The sequence below is a fragment of the Sceloporus occidentalis genome, unplaced genomic scaffold (assembly GCF_023333645.1).
Source record: "Sceloporus occidentalis isolate IW3139 unplaced genomic scaffold, rSceOcc1.0.p SCAF_2, whole genome shotgun sequence".
In the NCBI taxonomy this organism is placed as follows: Eukaryota; Metazoa; Chordata; class Lepidosauria; order Squamata; family Phrynosomatidae; genus Sceloporus; species Sceloporus occidentalis.
The window spans coordinates 131,227,814-131,249,264 of record NW_028316982.1 but is presented as its reverse complement, the minus strand read 5'-3'; the positions used below and the strand labels follow the sequence as shown (position 1 = coordinate 131,249,264).

The 21,451-nt window shown below is 39.7% G+C and overlaps 1 protein-coding gene across 5 annotated transcripts in view; it reads right to left on the bottom strand.

Moving 5' to 3' along the window:
* Positions 1-21,451, bottom strand: part of ENOX1 (ecto-NOX disulfide-thiol exchanger 1) — a 497,438-nt gene that overhangs the window by 17,399 nt on the left and 458,588 nt on the right. For all 5 annotated transcript variants that reach the window (XM_089511006.1, XM_089511011.1, XM_089511009.1 and 2 more), the window contains one exon: positions 21,308-21,367. In XM_089511006.1, coding sequence (XP_089367132.1) covers positions 21,308-21,367 — 60 coding nt within the window. The remainder of the gene's footprint in view (positions 1-21,307; positions 21,368-21,451) is intronic.

The window sequence follows — 21,451 nt, the reverse complement described above, 5'->3', positions numbered from 1 at the left end:
AAACCAAAGAGCCAGTGTTGTCAAAGACAACTCTGTGATCATGTGGCCAGCATGACTGCATAGGACACTGTTACCTTCCCACTGAAATATTTATATACTTGCACTTTTACGTGCTTTTGAGCTGCTAGGTTGGCAGAAGCTGGGACTAGTGACAGGAACTCATTCTGTCCCATGTGCCTCTACCTGCCAATCTACTGATCTTTCAAACATCAGAGTCTATTTTGGCACACTTTTTTATGGAGCATAGTTCACTTCATCAAATGCATGAAGGTACCTCAGACAACACTCCTTGCATCTAATCAAGTGGATTAGATTCCTTGAAAACTTGTGCCAAGAAGTATTTGCTAGTCTGTATAGTTCCACAACACTCTTTGTTGGTTTTTTTTTGGGGGGAGTGACTCTCATCCACATCTCGCTGTACTCAATCAGCAGTTCATAAGTGGTTAGCTACATCCTTGGTGTGTACCATTCTCAGAGATGCTTGGTGATGCAGTCCACATGTCCTAAAGACAACCAGTTTAGCAGTAACCCAAACCCTCACTCTTGCTTCCTTGTTGAACATCAAGTACCTTGCAAGTGTGCAAAATCTGTTCAGGCTCATTATTGCTCTGTGACAGTACACTGAGAATGGATGCCACAGCTCTTCCAAAGTGAGATTTGGCCCATGATACATGTAAATTGCTCTTGATAGGTCAATGTATGTCTTCAGTTCAGTGATGCCAAGTGGCATCCACATCTTGATTCTGCTGAGATTCCTTTTGTTTCATGCCCAGAACAGATGCAGTGCATCTTCAAAGAATGCTTTCTTTGAGGGACAGTTCAAAAACTTTCTAGCACTGTTTCTTTGCACATTTTGGGGGCACTGAGCTTTTCCAAATGATCTCTCTCTCTGCTCTCTTCTGAACTGTCTGTGGATACCTATAATGATCCTTTCCAACTCTGTCTTTCATGGCCTTTGTATATTCACTTGGTCTTTTGAGGAGAGGATCAAGTCTGCACACTCCTGCTGCCCTCCCACATTCAGGGTGGGCGTGGGGAAATTTCTCATCTTAACATGTTTCAGCCACACAAAGTCATGTGACAATTTTTGTGCCGATACATTACTCGGTGTGGGATAAAAAGTACCCCAGTGGAAAAATGCAATAATATTATCGGGATGCATCTGGATTTTTTTCTCCATGAAAAAACCCTCTGTACATGGGAGGCAGCTGAAACTCACGGATGTTGCTTAAAACTCTGCAAATGACAATGTCACAAAATGTCTATACCTTGCAGATCTAGTTCAGTGTGAATTTTGCAACAAAACACGACTCTGGAGCACTAAAACGTCCTGTCTCACAGGATGAGAATTAAGCTTGTGTGACTAACTTAATGCCCATCAATTTCACTGTGGCTTAAGACTGACTAAATTTCCTTTGAGTAGGGCCTTACCATTTATGTATAAAATACAATTGCCTGTTGGAGACTTGCACTTTATAAAGACTGTCACACTGCCTTCAGCACAGTATTAAAGGAACAATTTAAAGAAATGACAACAGCATAGCTCCCTGGACAGGTGTAAATTGATAGATCTGGTACTAAAACTATTAAGTGCTTTAAAAAGCAGGGGGATTCAAGTAAATTCAAAGGGCTTAGTACAAGCATTTGCCCATGATTACTGGCTGATCATGAAGAATATCCTAATGAAGTCTGTAGATGTACCCAGAAGGAGAAATATATATCTTAATTAACACTATTGATCATCCGCCTGTAGAGAAATCCAAAGAAAAGCCCTGGCCACCTTGGTGTTGTTGTTCTTCAAATAAGAAGGTAATGCACCAAGAAAATGATTTTCTGGTGCATTTTATATTCTACCAACCCAATTCCAGCATCACAATATGATTTGTCTTTGATAAAAAACTAGGATACCAATAAATAATGGCTGGGATGAAAGCTATGAATTATTACTTGTGGCCTCTCAAAAGTTAACATGCTTTATTTGGCATAAGCTTTCATGGATTGTTGCCCACTTCATAAAACATCGGCCTGTTACAGACAGCCAAAATAAAGCTGCTTCGAGTCACTTTGGAGGTATGGTATTTCAATGATACATGCGTCCTAAGAGTCCAAAGGCCGCACCAAAGCCACGCTCCAGTCCTAAGGGCTGGAGTGCAGCTTTGGTGACGCTTCCAGACTCTTAGGACTCATGCATCATTGAAATACCATACCATCAAAGTGACTCGAAGCAGCTTTATTTTGGCTGTCTGTAACAGGCCATCATCTGATAATCTGAGCAAGTGTCTACAGTATGCAAAGGCTCAGGCCAAATAAACTGTGCTAGCTGGTTTAAGGTGTTGCAGGGCTTTGTTTTATTATACCTCGAAAGGACAGCTCAGAAATTTAGAGTAATGGCAAAAGTCAAGGAAAAGAAAGAGGAGCAAAAGAATGGACATATTTGGTAAATTAACTTAACCGAATAAAGGAAGTTGAGCAAGATGGTCAAATCCACAGAAGATGTAAGAAAAATAATGGGTGCAGGAAAGAGATGATACATGAACTGGGAGTTGAACCCGCTGCTAAAATTTGTGAGCAGAGCAGAGGGGAGTAAGTGAAGAAGTACATACTGCAGAAGAAAGAGACTGTATCTCATTGTTCTGTGTTGAAAGAAAAGAGTGACAATGAGGACAATTATTTTTGTCTCCCAGGCTTTCAGGGAGGAAAAAGAAATGAGCTTTGGAGTTGGAAGTAGCTTTCCATTAGTGGCTGACTATCATTCCTGATACAGAACGTCTAGTGAAGCCCTGGTTTCAGAATCAAACTCCTTGACTCTCTTGTTGAGAAGAAAAGGACTAAAACTGCATTAACAAAGGAAAAAAAAATGAAGCCATGGACCAACAACATGGAAGCCTGGTGCTTTTCTAATCTTCAGATTTGCCGTTTCTGATTCATTTTATTCACATGATGAAGGTTGCTCCTTCTTCTTTCTTTAATAGTCCACATAGTAGTCAGTTTTGCCAAACTTTCACTACAACCCTGGTGTTTTTGTGTTGTTGTAGTGATATGTTTCTTTCATCCCCGCACTTTCCTCTCATGTTACTTCCATTCTGGAAACAATGAATTACATACACATTTCTTGATTCTAGAAACTAGACACTTTGAAATTCCATTAAAAATTCTACCTTTTTCAGGTGTATTTTTATGTGTGTGTGCGTGTGGGGGAGATGAATTCACAAGTCCATCTGGGTGACAACTGCTAAAATGAAAAATACATAAATAACTAAAGGAGTACATGGATGAGGATATACTTAACATGAGAGACTGCATCTACACAAGTGCTCTGATTCAACCAATGTGATCTCTTTCTGGATACAGATTACTTCATATGAGCCTGCTGCACCCGGTACTCAAAATGTTTGGAGGAGGAGGAGGAAGAGAAAAGCTCACTACTAGCAATACAGAAACATGCCTGTACTTCTGTGTATTATCCTGCCTACATCACTGTGGAAATTTGAAGACTCAGAGGTGTTGATCCACCTGTGCAAGACAATGGCTGAGATCAATGAATGTAACATAAAAGCAGGTGGAACTACACTACAGCTCCACAATATCTACCCCCCAGGACTCATCACTGAGGACTACCAGTGGTCTTGCTGTATGATATAATTGTTCTGCATCTTGCTATAAAAACACAACCCAGTGCTTCTCCAGTTCTCCTGCTCTTCACCAGCCACTAAAAACAGCAATGGAAAGGGAACTGGGGGGACACCTTGGTTACTGCAGAGGAAGGAAAATAATATCAACTTCTGTGATGACAAAAAAAAGGACATATACAGGTGGATGTTGGACATACACTTGCATATGTTGCTATCAGGATACTGGCCAAGTTATTGGTAAAGTTTAGTAGAGGGCTCATCAGTTTGTTTGTTTTTTAAATGATGTATAAGTGATTATCTGAGAATGAAGACACAGAAAACAAAGACTAGAAAACAAAGAACAGGTACTACTGAGGTGCTTATAACAGGGTTATCAAGCTAATGTCAGTCTTCTGGGTGTTAGAAACCATGAACCTTTAATCTGCAGATTGCTCCTCTGGTTGCTTTTGTGCAAAAAAAAAAAAATGTGCCAAATCAGATGTACTTTTGATAAGGACCAAACTACCTGCAACAGTCTCAGGGAGCAATTAATGGCAGGCAATCCAATATGGGCTTGCCTGGTTACTTCTAAGCATCTTTTGGCCATGCAGCAGAGTAAAGTGACAGAATGGGCTATACCACTTCAGATTATAGGAGCTTGCTGCCCCTTCTGATTTTTGAAGGCTCCCCCCCCCTTTTTAAAAAAATAATAATTAAACATGAACAAACAGACATAATAACAGCAGAAGTCTGTAAAGAAAGGCTTTAGTTCAGTCTGTTGCTTGCTTGTTTTATTGTTGGCTTACAGGGAGCTGTGCATGTGTTTTAAAATACAAGTGAACATTAACATCTGAACCCTCACTTGAATTCTGAAGTAATACTGTCCATTCTCTTATAATAATAATAATAATAATAATAATAATAATAATAATAATAATAATAATAAATTTTATTTCTACCCCGCCCTTCCATAGAAGTGATCAGGGCGGCTTACAAAGTTATAAAAACATACAATACAGGTTAAAAATTCAATAAGCAATTAAAACCATTATTACAAAAACAGGAACAGGAAACAATAAAATAAGAAATATATATATCAGGGGCAAAAGAAAAATACAAAACGTTCATCAATCCAGGGTCAGAAAGGAAAAAAGAGGGGGCAGGAAAAGATAGACAAACAAATTAAGGTGGGAAGGCCAGCCGAAATAGATATGTTTTCAGCTGTTTTTTAAAAACATCTAATGAGGCGGCGGAGCGAAGCTCTGCAGGGAGCTTATTCCAAAGTAAAGGGGCAGCAGTAGTAAAAGCCCTCTGTGAGGTCCGAGTAAGATTGGACCTAGGGACCTCTAACAATTTAGTCCCAGATGTTCTGAGTGTGCGGGGTGGATTATGTGGGGAGAGGCGGTCCTCCAAGTACCCTGGGCCCAAGCCATTTAGGGCTTTATAGGTCAAAACCAACACCTTGTATTGAGCTCGGAAGCGAATAGGCAGCCAGTGAAGATCTTTTAAGATAGGTGTTATATGGTCCAACCTGGAGCTACCAGCGACCAATCTGGCTGCCATATTCTGCACTAATTGCAGCTTCCGAGTTTGGTACAAGGGTTGCCCCATGTAGAGCGCATTGCAGAAATCCAATCGAGAGGTTACCAAAGCATGTACAACAGATTCTAGGTCCTTTCGGTCCAGGTAGGGACGCAGCTGGCGTATCAGCCGAAGCTGATAACAGGCACTCCTGACCGTCGCATCCACCTGAGAAGTCAGCTGGAGCGACGAATCAAGGAGTACTCCCAAGCTGCGCACCGAGTCCTTCAGGGGGAGCGTGACCCCGTTCAGGGCTGGGTGACAGATCTCACCACCAGGAACCGGGGAACCTATCACCAGTACTTCCGTTTTCCCTGGATTCACACTGAGTTTGTTCTCCCTCATCCAGCCCATTACTGACGCCAAGCAGGCATCTAGAGGAGAGATGCCATCCTTAGTTACTGCATCTTAGAATTAATTCTGATCACCCTACTAAGGACTTTTCTTAGCAGTCTTTATATCCTCTCCACATGCCACCATTCCAGGAACATAATTTCAAGAGTAATGTTTAATACTGACTAGTTTTCTCATTTTTTCCCTCTGGATGTATATCTAGAAAGCAAGCCAAGCTATTGCTTTGATTCATAAAGGTGCTAATAGTGTAAAGGCAATGGCAATACCACCTGGGATGTCACCCAGTGTGTGTGTGTGTGTGTGTGTGTGTGTGTGTGTGTGTGTGTGTGCTTCCAGGGGTGTGGCCAAAAGGGCACCGCCCACCTCCCTGCCATGTGACACTCTACACATGAGTGGAACGGCATGTGGCAGCGAGGGAGGATGGGCATGCTCCCTTGCTGCTGCACACTGCACCACACTGTACTGAGGCAGGGGGTGCTTGGCTCCCTTGGTGCCACCATGTAGTTCTTCTCATGATACTGTTCTCAAGAGGAAAACAAAGTGATGGCACTGAGGTGGGGGGACAGCTAGGTATCATCTCTCTTCTGTGGTGCCACCCAGTGCATCACCCCTGCATCCTCCTAGTGACACCATTGCTTAAAGAGTTATAAGAGTTGTGCTATCTTGAAATGACGTTAGTGGAGAGTGTTTTAGCTATCTGAAAATGAAAGAATGAATTCCCTGGACATTTCCTTACTCTCTTCCATGTGGCATGTGTTTTATGGAAACTTCCAACACCCAACTGAACAAAGTTAAAGACACCATCAATTTCTTTTTGGTAGGGGCAATAAAAGTATAATTATTCTGGAACATTTAAGTACTGAGTAGAAGTCATGTTACCATTTTTCAATTAGTCCTTACCGATCCTGTATCTGCTAAATTTGTGAGAATTAAGTTACAATAAATCCCAGTCCCTTTACCACACATTATTGTCACAATGTGGACAGCATCTCTAAGACTGTATGATATGAAGAAAGACAGAGGACCACATGCCAGCTTTCTGAACTTGCCACTGCTCAGAAAGTAAGCGATACAGTACTTGAAACTACTGGTAAATTATCACATTCATGCTTTTCTATATCAGAAACCTTCTACTACCACAAAGCTAACATGTGAGAAAGAAAGGTTCTAATCTAGACTCTACTCTGATGTGTTTTGTCACATCTAGAGAGAGCTTAATTTTTTATGTGGCAACATTCAACATGCACCCCATCTCCATCTGTTTTTCAGTGGTATGGTGCCAGCTACTGTTTCTGACAATAAAAAATAACTTCCAAGATAAATGATAATTCAGCTTTGCTCGGTCTATGGCTACTAAAGTTTTATTTACATTATTAAAAATCATCCTAGGAAAGAAACCATAATATGACTTCTACTGCAATGGTGAGTAGTTCTCTGTCACACATTCAGGGATTAATATTTTACCATTCTTACTGTGATAAGACAAAGAAAATGTTTTGAAAAATTTCTGCTAAGAGTACAAAGGGCTAATTCAAGCTTATCCTGCACCACTGTGGTGAGCTTCCAGAGCTCTGATATGGGAAAGAGCTACTAATTTTGCCCCTCCACCCTGTGTGATCGTAATCTTGTTTCCCATCCATATATAACTTCTTCTTCCCATTAATTGTTCCATATTTTCAATCACAAGATGATAGGGATCTCAAAGTTCCAGATCATGCTGTTCTTAATTCTTCCCAGAATCAAGGTGCATTGGAGTGATTAAAACACCCCAGAAAGTCCCAGATTTTGTTCCTGATCTTTCCAGTCTTCAGTTTCACAAATGAACTAAGTGCCCAGATTCAGCAAAGGTGTCCAAACATGCATAATTTGAGTGCTGAGCTTATCATGGAGATGTACAATTTACTTGGGTTGGACATACTAACCCTAAGCTTCAGAGAAATCAATTCTTTCTGTTAAAGCAAGAATACACAGGACCCCCCAAAACCTCACCACCAAAATTCAGATTTCAGTAGCAATTAAAGGGACATTCACCATTTGTCTTGAAAAATTGTGACTAACTGGAAATTCCCACTGAAGCAAGCATTTCCTGTGCAGTAGCTAGCCCAGTGGAGCACTATATTTCTTGCTTGTTTTAATGTTTTTTAGGTCCAATGCTCAAATTCAGTGGTGTAGCAGAGGTGTGTGTGTATGGCCCACAGACTTGCCAATATTCTTCCCCGCTGTGGCACTATGGGCAGAGGTAGCTGCTCAGCCTCTTTTTGAAGATGTCCAGAGAAGAAGACAGTACCACTTCTCTAGGCTATATTGGTTCAATTGCCAAACCTCTATTACTGGCAAAACAGGACTGCTGATGCCAGTACTGAGAAAACCAAGTCCACACTAAATTTAAAGCTAAAACTATGTGTAATTCAGACATTAAAGGCAGAAAGGAAGCCAAGCTTATTAAGAACAAAAAACATAAAACAAAATAAAAACAGCACACTGACCCGTTTAAAAGTACAGGTCTGAAGGACAATTTTGTTTCTAGCACTCTCTTTAGCTTCTGCTTGCTGCGGGCTTCTTCCATGATGATTTTGTCCTTTCTGCTTATATAATTTTAGAATTTAAAAGCTAAATGTACTTGCCCCTCTGCCTGCTTCCAAAAATGATGTGCAACTGCAAGGATTTTTGAAATGTCAACCGCTTCGAAGTCTCAATTTTGGGGGAAAAGCAGGATATAAAGTGTTGTTGTTGTTGTTATGATTATTTTTTTAGAGCAACTGTGGGTTAATTCATACTCAAAAAGGAGATTACTCAACCAACAGGACTTGTTAGCTCAGGTGTGCAAGCAGAGATTTCTCACATGTATCTTGGCAATGGTCTAAGGATGTTTTGTTTCTGGTATCAGAGAGGCATCTACTGTTTATTATTTCTACGGAATGCAGTACTGACAAGATGGACCCCAGCAATGAATGGGAAACTACTTCAAACCATGTGAAAAGCATCCAGCTGGAACAAATATTTTGATATGCACCTGGTCAGCCATTCATGAAATGGTTTCATGACTGTCAGGCAAAGTCTTGCACGTAAGTTATTCTGCCTCTGCTATAAATACCAAACAGAGGCAAGCAAAGAATGCAATTCCTGCTGCATAGCTCTTCATGAATTTTAATATTGAGAGATGTAGCTTTACCCCGTTTTGAGTCCAATCCACTGGGAGGTTTCTCTGTATGTGCTCCACTAGAATGGATCAGGGTTGTGCAAGAGCATGACTGCCATTTATCTTTTGCTCACAGACCTTCTGCCCCAACATTGGATAAATTCTTTGGGCTGTCTATTAAGAAGAAAATAGAGGCTGCACTGTCTAATTTTGGTGGGAGTAGGATGTAATTTTAATTTGTTTGCTCCCCTGGCATAGCAACACTGCCAAAAGAGGCAAAGAACACAGAAGGGGCAAAAGAAAAAAGGCAGTGGTTGAAGGAGGAAGATAGCAAAGTGAAGGAGGCATTGGCTGCCACTATCTCTGCCACTGCCACTTCCTCCTCCTTCTCCCTGAACAAGGAGAGAGAAAAAATGCAGCCACTAAAGTACACGAACAGTATTGTTATAGATTTTGCCTTGTTAGTCATGTTTGTAAAATGTTCACAGATGCAGGATGTACCTCGCTTCACCAATTCCTTCTCTATGAATCTGCCTGTTGCAAAATAAAGGGCTATATTGGTTCAATTGCCAAACCTCTATTACTGGCAAGACAGGATTGCTGATGCCAATACTGAGAAAACCAAGTCTACACTAGGTTTAAAGCTACAACTATGTGTAATTCAAACAGTAACGGCAGAAAGCAAGCCAAGCTCATTTTCCCCAAAGGACACTCGAGGGTAAAAACCCAGATGCCAAATCCTTCATTCTAATAGCCCTGATAAACCCAGACATCAAAATTCTGACATCAGCCATTTACTGCAAAATTAACAATTTCATTTTGGATTATTCAGCACCTGATCAGATTGGCTTTAGGTCAGGCCATTGGCTTTCAAATGCCATTTGTAGTGCTTAATTTTGTACTAATGTGTCTGGATGCATTGAAAGCTTCTGACAGGGTGGAGTGGAGATACTATTTTAATGTAGTCTATGACATAAATTTGTAATATTTCTAGTGTGAATATACGAGCATTCAGAAGCCATGATCTTTATTAACAGGATAGACTTAATACTTGTCAGCCTCCAGAGATCCACCAACTAGGGTTACCCACTGTTGCTGTTGCTCCTTGCCCTAATAGTTATATCATTAGCCAACCTGGACTAATCCTAATATTGTGGTACCAACATCGAGACACCAAGAAAAGATAGTTCTTTATGTGGACAAGATTTTAATATTTCTCAAAAGCTGTGAAACATTCTTCCTGGATTTATACAGTGCCCCTTGCTGCATAGGTGGGTTAGCGATGCATGGATCCGACCACCCATAGATCACCACGTCCCATATGATTCAATGGTGGCACATACACACCATTTTCAAAGTCCAGGAAAATTAACATCCATTTGCATCACAACAAAGATACTTCCTTTGCAGTCTAATATTGTCTCCATCCTTGTGAGACCATAGGCCCTTTTGTTAGGCAGAGGACACTGGATTTCTCAAGAGGTCTTCATGCTTTTGCATCAGGAAAACTTTAGGCAGTGTTGGGGTAAAACATGCCAATCCAGTCCAAATTTAAAAATAATAAATATGTTCTACCTTTGTTGGAGGTCAAAACCTCAAATAGTCCACCGGCTCACTCTTTAGGAGTTGCCTTTGCAGCTATAATGCGGTATCTTGATGCAAATAGATGTTAAATTTCCTGCTCTTTGAAAATCTCTCAGTTGCCCACATAGCCAGAAGGAGGAAGCGCTAGCCTGCAGGATATGCCCCTCTATACTACCTTAACTAAGAAGAGAAACAGCAAAATGCAGGCCTATGACTAACATCTTCAATTTTTTTTTCTCCTATTTGGTTTGTAACACCTTGTCTGATGAAGAAACCAGTGAAACTTCAAAAGCTTGCAACACGTACATTGTGCATTTTGGTTGGCCAATAAAGGTATCACTGTTTGGTGGGTTTTTGACTGGGTAAGCTGATGAGAATAGTGAAAAATGTGTCATCATGGTGTTGGAGAGCATGTGACACTTCAGGAACTTATATGCACATGTGGCTACAATGTTCCAATACAAAGTGGTTTTGGAACTCAGTTTTGGAATTCCAGGTCTTTTATAGCTGTCTATCAATGCTCACTTAATGGTCACTTAAAGAACAGAGACTTCATTACTTCCTTCATTGTGGCTGCTTATGCTGAAATAGCCAAATGTTGGAAAAATGTAGATTTCACAATGGACAAGAGGTGGAAAAGAGTGTGGGACACCTGGCTCCTGGAGAAGCTCTAATGCTTCTGATGTTAATACAAAAACAACACTCTTATTGAGAATGCATTTCCTTTCATTGAATCTATAAATAAAAAACCCACAAAATCTGAATCCTCCACCTTAGCAAATTGATCTCTGGAAAGATGTTTTGTGGTTCAATGTCTGCTCTCATAGATGGAGATGGATGCACTTTTGGACTCCTCCATGGTCAACAGATTAAACTTTGATAAAACACATTCCAACACATTTTTTGTCAGTTGATTATTATCCTACATGTTGTGTTTCTTTTTTTTTTACTATATTGTTTTTCTGTTAATGAGTAAACTTTTCATATTAATAAAACATTAAAATGTCAAATGTTTCAGCATAAAGTATGAGCTTATGTCAAAACAATTCATATTTTGTTCAATTTTTAAAATCTTCAAAGAATCTAAGACTGTTCTAATCTGGACACTTTATTCTTGGTTGTATGTGTTTGGATTATCAGAGAATATAATGCCCCATATATAAAGTTACAAAATCAGTGAGAAGAGTACCTGAAAGTATCTAGGATACCTCAATCTATAAATGTAAACGACTTCAATATTTATTTTAAGTTTGTCTTAATAGTATTTAATCACAATATTTTGGAACTCTAGTGTTATAAATATCAAATTAAGAACCCACACTACCCCAACCAAAGTATGATGCTTCTAGATTATTTGACAAAAATCAACTCAAATATTCACTGTAAAATTTGCAGTATAAAACTGCAGTGCAGAGAAAGCCTTCATATTGGCTGGGATCCTTGACCTACTTAGCTGAACAAAAGCTCACTAAGGCTGTTTCTGCACTGCAATTATAACCCAGGATGACACCATTTTAACTGTCTTGGCTCAATTCTGGGAATTCGGGGAATTGCAGTTTGTTGTGGCACCAGAGCTCTCTGACAGAGAAGTCCCACAAAATGCCTCACAAAGCTACAATTCCCAGAATGCCACAACAATGAGTGATGGCAGTTGAAGTGGTGTCAAACTGCATTATTTCTGCAGTGCTTATGCAACCTACAATTAACAGGGCCTACATGTCTAGAAATGTTCTATTTACCTCCTATCCAGACACCATGCTACTGTACACTTATGGCATCAAAATGCCTATTGGGAAGGAACCCAACAGTTTCTCTGGACACCTTATACTATAACTGAGCTGACCTTACAGAAATGCAACCTTTCCCATAGTTTTAACATACTAGCTTTAGACATGGTCATGTTTAGAGCAAACCCCACTGAAATTAAAGTGATTAAAAGTTGTTATGAGATAGTCATCACCAAACTTTTTTTTCCTCTGAAGATGTCCACTTAGTAACAGGCCATCTCTGAAACAACTTCTGAGACTTTAGGGAATGGCTGACAGCAATTATAGACTTCTGTTCAACAGATAATCAGAAATGGGGAAATCAGATCTCTGCAAACAGATCTTCTTTTGCAGTTCTGCTACCCAAATGTCTTATGATGTATTGGCTTTGCTGATGTCCTGTCTCAAATCATCTTATATAACTGGTAAACTTTGATCTCATCTTCTTTCATGTAAGGCAAGCCTTCACAATCTCATTAATCAAAGAGTACCAATTACCACCAGCCATACCTGGAAGCCTAATGGGAACTCCCCAGACTTTCTGTTTCTTCTACTTGCATCAGACTGAACAAAGCAGGGAAGATTATCAAGAATTGTATGGCTGACGGACTGTGTTTGGCTGGAGGGATCAAGACCTGAACAGACTTGATGAGATAATTCCCCACATGCAGACTGGCTTGATTTACTGCATGCTCCCTTTGAGAGGGTACAAAGTTTATACATTTTTGGGGCAGAACAGACAGGCAGGAGAAAGACTGTGTTTTCCAGAAGCAGGTCAAACCCCAGCTGTCCACACTGGCTGCTCTGAAGACAACCCAAATGTACATGGTGTGGTGTCAAGCCTTGCCACTGGGCCATCCATGTGCCCCCTCACACAAACATACTGCCAGCAACTGTCTGCTGCCTAGTTTCCATCCCACTGGATGGCTGCCGCTTTGAATGGCCACACAGTCACACGTGTACAGAGCATCGGAACATTGGTGTGCCCAGTAAAACATTGGTAAAGCACAATCATGGAGACCCCCCTTTCCTGCCCCCTTCACCCCACTTCACTCCATGCCCCCTCTTAGATTGTCTAGTTTGTGTATGTTGTACTTATATCTATTGGAAGTGTCACACTGCATTGCTGCCCTGACTGCTTGGATACGCTGGCTCCATCCTTTTTAAATGCACACCTGCACTGGGGCATTTATATGGAGCTTTAGGGTTAGGATAGACCACTCCTTTAGAACCACTCTGGCATCAGGGCATTTATATGCCTGGTCAAAGATGCACATTTTCTTGGCTAAGCTGGAATATCCCAGGTTCTTTTTGCTTTGCTTGTTAGCCCCAGAATATGGATTCAACTTGGTTTCTGCCTGCTTTGGAGGAATGCAACATCTAAATGTCCTGCCTTGAAACTGGGCGGAAACCATTTTATTTGTGTTTCACCCTGCTGTGTAATATGTTTTAGAGCCCTTTCACACTACATAATTATAGTATTATGCTTCCACTTTAACAGCCATGTCTGGATCCTACGGAATGCTTGGTTTTGTAGTTTAGGGAGGTACCAGAGTTCTCTGGCTGAGGATTTTAAGCACTCCTTCCTAAATTGCAAATTCCAGGATTCCATAGGATGTTGCAGTGACAATTAAAGTGAATTTATAATGCTATAAATTTGTGGTGTAAAACGACCCTTAGTAATTACTTTCTAGATTACATAATAAATAGTTATCTGTATTCTGATTTAACAGATTCTGTGATGCCACAATGGAGGTAGTAATACATAAGTTGAACTATTTTCCTCTCCTTCACTATACTATTCTTGCAAGTTTTATTCTACTTCTCATCTTGCAGGACCAAGAGCACAGCAATACTTTAATCCACAACTACAGATGTCAAAGTTGATCATGAAACAAAACAAATAGAGCATGAAATAGTTCCTCTAGAAGAAGAGTTTTCAAAACAAATGAAAAACTATTGGAGCTTCCAAAAGCCATTAAGAATTGGGTTTAAGGGCAGACAAATGCTTGAACAGGAGGACTCTAAATGTCAGGAGGAGGAAGAGAAAAATGCTGCTCTCACTAGATCAACAACTTTTCAAGTCTGACAAACAGCATCATCCAAATTAAAACACTTTTAAGGTGTTCATCCACAGGCTTTCAGCAGGATTCATCAGTCAATGAACAAACAGAAAGACCAGGGTAACCAGAAGTTCTCCTTTTCCCCAACATGTCCTACATTTCAACCTTATGTCCAGGGGTCCAGGAGAAGTTCCAAAATGTCCTGTATTTTGAGCCATAAAACAGTCCTTGTGTCATCTGGTGCCTCAGCAGGTAAGCAAGAGGTAGATCTAAAGATTTATTACTGCCGCTGCAAAAGGCTTGTTAGTTTTTGCCAAGCAATAAACATGACCAAAATGTGTAGCCTGCAACAGTACATACTAATGACTACAGAAAAACTGTTGAGCAACATGATCCCAGCTGGGAGGGGGGAAGGGGTGAGGAGACTGTTGCTGACCATGTGTTGGTTTTGTTTATGTGTGTGTGTTTTTTCTTACAGAGGTGTGGAAAGGAAAGGAGGATCTGGGTTGCTGAAGCAGATATCAGTGGCACCAAGGACAAAGGAGTGTGCGAAAGTGTGCAATTTGGGTTGAGGAAAAAGCAGACGGGATGAGAGAGTAAATGGGAAAACTACACATGAAAGTAATAATTTAAATATAGATTGAGTCAAGTCTTTACTGCTACTAAAATACAATTTTAAGCATTTGTTTTGCTCAGAGTTCTGTAAGTATATTACAAGCCAGCAAGGCATTTTAGCATTTTAACAAAGATAAGTTCATCAAAAAACATATGGCTGAGCACATAATAAATACAGTATATGTATTGTAAATAAACCATATGAAATGAATATATATATATATATATATATATATATATATATATATATGAATTTGAAATATGAATTTATATTAAGGTTTTTAAACTTTTATTGTGTAATTTATTTTATTTATTTTATTATATTTATTTGTATCCCACTCTTTTCCCAGAACTGGGAAATGTCCTACATTTTTCTTGAATGTGCTTCATTTTGCAGTGCTTTGTCCTCTTTTCCAGTTAAGACATCTGGTCACTGTTGGAAAGACATTTAGATGCTGCACTGACTGGGGGATGGTTCATATATCCACACAATCTAAGATGGAGTCTAAAGAGATCTGTTTGCACATCCCTAGAAAAAACCTGCCAAACATCCAAAACCTGTGTCTCTGGAACAATTCCTTTACAGCAATATATATGGAATGAAGGCTATGAGTATGCTAACATTCGTATTTCACAAGTGCAAACAGTCCAGCCATGTCAAACTGTCCAATGTCTCCACATAGTGAACACCGCAGCACACAATAAATCTCACTTGGTATTTTTGGAGTTGTACCATTTCACTATTTGCAAATGCTGCTAGCTAGATTAGTATTTCAAACAACCACATTCTATGCCATTATATACACCTTATTTCATGTCCACTGTGCCTGTATTTTATTTATTTTTTCTTTTAATGGAGAAAGAAACAATAATGTCATGTAGCAAATTACTGGACAATATCAGTCACAAGGTAGAAAGCATTTAACAGTTCCTTAGAAGGAGCATTTACAAAACAGAAATGGTAAGAGGTCACCATTTTTTGCACTGTATCCATGCGCAGTATCACAAAAATGCCAGACTTGTTTGGAATATGTTTCTATATAAGAGTTTAAGTAGCACCCTCTCATAGATATTTCAAAATACAGGACAGGCATCTCTGTACTTCCTTGCCAACGCCGCACTGATCTTGAACTGAATATGAGGGTATTTGTTAAATCCAACTTGTCAACTGTATCAAATAGGTACTAATCCCATTAAATGCATCACAGACCACTAATAACCAAGCCAGAGCCACCAAATCCTTCCCTCTCAGGGCATTTTGATCTGCTCAGACACAGAGATGAGCCTCAAGGGGAAAAAAACTGTAAACTTCCCTTAGTAATAAATGTAGTTTTGAAAGCTTTCCCCAGGAAAGTCAGCCTTGCATATTAATACCTACTATTTTTTTAAAGTGTTAATCATGATATGCTCTTTATAGAGTTCTCATCTATCAATAATCTTCATTACTGCAGCAAATGAAACCTTCATCATTATTTATTATTAATATTAGTATTTGAGTATATGCCTCATATTTCTCAGCTATAGTTTTTGGAAACCATTTTCAAATCTGTGACTAAGTGCTTGTTGACACACAGCAAATCAAGCTCTCTTCGGAATGCAAATACAAAGTATAATGTGAAGCCAAGCAGAAGAAAAGATGCTTGGATCCCCAGCCCTGTCCCCTTCCTTGCTCCCTTATTGCCTACATGGAAAGGCTGCATGGTCTGAGTTATGCTGTTTTATCCTCTCCTGACAGGGTAAAACAAACCTGGAGGGGAATAAGGGAAGGCTGTCACTTTCATATCCCACTTATGGTTATCGCAGGAACATGTGTGCCTAGCCAGTGCTAGAAATCTGATGCTAATCTACATGGACCATCCTGCTGACCTAGCTAGGCTCTTCTTATGTCTGGTGTGGAAAAATTAATGGCCATACTTTTCAAACCTTTTACAATACTCAAGTTGCTGTTATAAGTTTAATGGGGTTTGAAAGCATGGATCTGTACTTTTAATTTCTGTTTTACTGTTTCTAATAGATGGGGGCCAAATCTCTATTTTCCTTTTGTGTGCCTTTAGTGAGTTGGGCCACTGCCATTAGGCAGGTGCATTTTGGAGTTCTTGTTAGCACCATGGCCAAATATTAATAGCTGTCCACTGGCAGGAAAGGATTAATTTGTATTTATAGCCTTGTTGGATACTTTTTGCATTCACTTTGCAGTTTGAGGTTGACTGGGATCAGACTGGAAGAGTGAATTTTTCTCTATTGCTAACCCACTTGCACAGTTCTCATCACTATTGTGGATGGCGAGATGGGTCACGCCATCTGTTTGATATTCTTTGTTTACTACTGCACAATATAACTCTTGAAAGACCACCTTCCATTGGCTTTGCCTTGGTTGGGGGTGCATCCCACTCAGCTCAAAGGCTCTCTATATATCCAGCAATGGAGATTTGATTTGATTGTCAGCAAGTCTGAGTAGAATTTTTTTGGGCTTCCAATCCTAGCATTGGCTGTGAGATAAGTCTAGATGAAGGAAGAATATAGCTTTAAGGTAATGCATTTAACACAAAGGGGTTGCTATTGTCATCTGTGGCACCTGAATAACACCTCTGTTCCCCATCGATTCCAGTGCATGAGAGGTAGTGTTTTAGACAGCCTGATATTTCCAGATGGAGCAAAAATCCTTACCAGGCCAATGTAATGCTGTAGCCCTGAAGTATATTAATTTGAAAGTATAATCCATCCAAATAGAATTAATCTCTTATTCATTGTAAATTCATGATTTCTAGCACCATGGAAACTGCTCCCTAGATGCACTTTCCCTTTGTATCCATTGCTCATTTTGAATCAAACTACAGATAAATTATTATATTGGTAAAGGATAGCAAACAAATCCAGATGTTTTAAACTGTGTAGTAATTTTTAGGTCTCTGAAGATAAAGTGGTTCCATTGGAATATTGCACAGTCTATATTTTCTTCCTATGTGTATGATTGCCACACTTGGTGGAGGAGTTGTCCTCTGCTCTTGTCCTCAAAGTTTCCTCTTTTTGCCAGGGAATACAGAGCTTCATTTTCCATCTGAGGGGCAAAGCATGACATTTAAAGGTCCTAGAATCTGGCACGCCCTGTTTACACTCTGAAGAGCCACTGCCTTTAACTGTAGGCCATAACAACTTAGATGAGACAATGACCTAAGTAGCTTCCCATATGCCTAAGCACATGCTGTAACTAATAAGTCTACAATATGTACTGAGCTACAGCACTCAACAGCAGAAGATGATGCTGAACTATGAATATAAATCTTCACTTAGTTCATTTTTGCATGCAAGAATGAAACTTTTCAAATGGTTTTTCTTAGGTGAGATTTCAAGGGTTTTTTTGGATGTTTAAAAGTATCCTTGGAATTTCAGGGCTTCTGGAGCTTTTTTTGCACAAAAAAGCATTGTGTGTTTTTTTTTTTTTTTTGCATTCACACACATATGTGTGTGAATATACACACATATGTGTGTGAATATACACACACAGAGAGGTTGAGTTTCTCTTATCTGAAATGCTTAAGACCAGAAGTGTTTTTCATTTCAGAGGGGTTGGGGAGGTTTTTTTGTTTTTTGATTTTGGAATATTTGCATACACATGAGGAGATGCCTTGAAGATGAGACCCAAGTCTAAACATTAAACTCATTCATTTATGTTTCATATACACCTTATACACATAGCCTGAAGATAATTTTATACAGAATAGTTTTAATAGTTTTGTGCATGTAATAAATTTGTGTATACTGAACCATCAGACAGCAAAGGTGTCATTATCTCAGTCACCCACATGGACAATTGGAGATTTTGGAATATTTCAGATTTTGGAATTCCAGATAAGAGAGTCTCAAACTGTAAAATAGTTTTGATTTATATACATGGGGGGATTGTTTTATGCAAAAACAGTGTGCTACTGATTATTTTTAAAGAGCAATGGTCTTTTTGGTCTTCTAAAGGCTGAAGAAGTCCAAGGTGTCTTGATATATTGAGATGTATTGAACATAAGGAATTTTGTGAATAGTCCTCATGTTCATGTGCTGAACAGTAATGCTAGGTATGCTGTAAACACTAAACTCTGTTGCTTATCAATCCTGGCTTGGGAACATTACTTTGTTGGATTACAATTTTCAGAATCCCATTCAGGATTGTAGAAGCAACAGTAGTAAAATGTAATGCTCTGTCCATCCCTATCTGATGCTGTCCTCATCATCTCCTTTCTTCTTTCAGGTGCTCCCTAAGTAACATAACTGAAGTAAACCAAGGAGGAATTGTGCTTTCCTCCTCAATCATCTCCCTTGTCAGCCAGTCACAGATCAACATTTCACTCTATATAGTGGCACACAGGAATCCACCATCCCCATCCTAGGCAGTCGCTATTCAGAGTCAGAATGACTATAATTTTCCCCATTGTTGAAGTTGTTAGGTGCCTTCAAATCAGTTCTGGATTACCACAACACTATCATAATGGTTTTCTTGACAAGATTGCAAAGGAGATGGTTTGCCATTACCTTCCTCTGAGGCTAAGAGAGTGTGAATTGCCCATACTCACTCAGTGGATTTTAATGTCTGTGAATCATGGAGAGTTATATACAGATTTTAATCTTAGAACGCAGAATCTTAGAACCCCGTCTCTGTGTTCCTTTTTCTAAAACAAGTTGTCTACAAACTAAGGATTTTTTATAGTGTTAATGTGAACACATGTTATAACTTGAAGGACCATTTTACATGAAAAGCTGATAGCTTCCCAGCCCTACTTTATATAGCTGCTAAATGCCAGGTCAGTAAATGGAAAAACACCCTTGATCCAGCACCTGATCTTGGATAAGCATGCTGACCTGGCTTGTATTATAGAGACCTGGTTGGATGAAGCTGGGAAGGGGGATCATCTCTCCCAGTTTTGCCTAGCTGGGTTTTCCATAGAGTAATAGGCAAGGGCTGCAGCTCAGCGGAGGCAGCGAGAGTGCCCCTTGCCCCGTTAACATCCAGGGCCCAGGAAGCAACACAGCTGCAGCAAGAAGGACATGTCTAAGCAGAGGACATAAGCAGAGGACATAAAGACCTTTCCCACCACCCCAACACCATCAAGCCCAGCAGCTCAGAGGAGGCAGTGAGAGTGCCCCTTGCCCCGTTAACATCCAGGGCCCAGGCAGCAGCACATCTGGAGCAAGAAGGGTGTGTCCAAGTGGAGGACATAAAGACCATTCCCACCACCCCAACACCATCAAGCCCAGCAAGCGAGGAGGGTGTGTCCAAGTGGAGGACATAAGCGGAGGACATAAAGACCACTCCAACCACCTTAACATTGGCTCCTGGAGCATTGGCATGACAGAGGCCTTAAAACCTCTGCCTTTGCCTTCCCCCCCACCCACAACATAGGTCACCTGTGACCCAAGCGCCGGAGAGATACACCCTAATCTCTCTCTCTTTCTATCTCTGTGTCAACATTTTCTTCCATCAAGAGAATAAGGCAACTTCCAAGTGCAACTCAGAGTGGAGTAACGGCCCACATTTATAATTTAAAGCCAAAGTAACTGAAGACTGGCCAGAGTGATTTGACTGAAAGTAGGAGGCAGACCTGAGGTTGTTTGAAAAAAGAAATCTCACCAGTAATCAAGGGACTGAGAAGAGCGGCTGAAAGGGCAGCAGCTAAATGGAAGAAATGGCCACCCAACTGAGGAAGAGCTTTCCATGCAGCTTGGAATGTGCTCATGTTAGATTAAAAGCTTAAGGAAAAATTTCAGTAGCTTGACAGACTTTTGCAGGAACCATGTCATCACACTACTAATCATATTTGGTTTTAAGGGTAAAACAGCATGTTACACTGATATTAAAAAAAAGCCTTCATTTTTCCTAGGTAAAAAGAAAACTTGGGAAGAAGTAAGGGTGGATTAAATGCATGTTCCACCCAGTAGTATTTCATGCTTCAAATTACATCTCCGAGGTGCTTTTCTACTATTCGGTTTGTCTTTTCAGTTTTTAAATGTGTTTTTATGTTACTATGTTACACTTGTGGTAAGTTGCTCCGGTAAAGTTTTGAAGACTGGACAGTACTAATCTTTAAATGTACTATGATATTATTTTCCCCAAGTCCCACTGTTGAGAAAATAGATATGAATATACTGACTGAAAAATAAGATAGAGTGAGGTCCTGCATGTTTGTAATGTTTTTATTATCACAAGATCTTAGGAATTGCTATTTTCATAAATGCTGCTGCAATCTGCACCAGGTTTCTGAAAATTTACTTTACTATTAAAAATTGTATATGTTCTTGATCTCACCCCCCCCCCCCAAAAACCCAACAACATATAAATATTTCATCAATGAGAAACATTGGAACACCTTACTACAATTAAAGTAAAATACAAGCCAACCACTGCATACCACAGTTTTGCTAATTCCACAAGGTAAATTGGGAAAAATAAAAATACCATTCATCTTGAAAAAAGCATCCTGAGAAGTGGACCTGTGACTCTAAAGTTGAGTGGCTATTTCTCTGGACCATTAATCCACTGCAATCACTTACTTTTCAAAGTGCAAATAGTAAACATAGAAACTTAAAACAGAAATAAAATGTACCTACATTTACTTGAGATTCATCATGGCCATTAGTCTCTGCTAACTCCTTGGTACTCTTTTTTAACTGTGAAGAAAAAAAATCCTAGTTACTAGAGTATTGCACATAGTTATTGTTGATTTATTTTAAATACAATTCTTTATAAGGCTC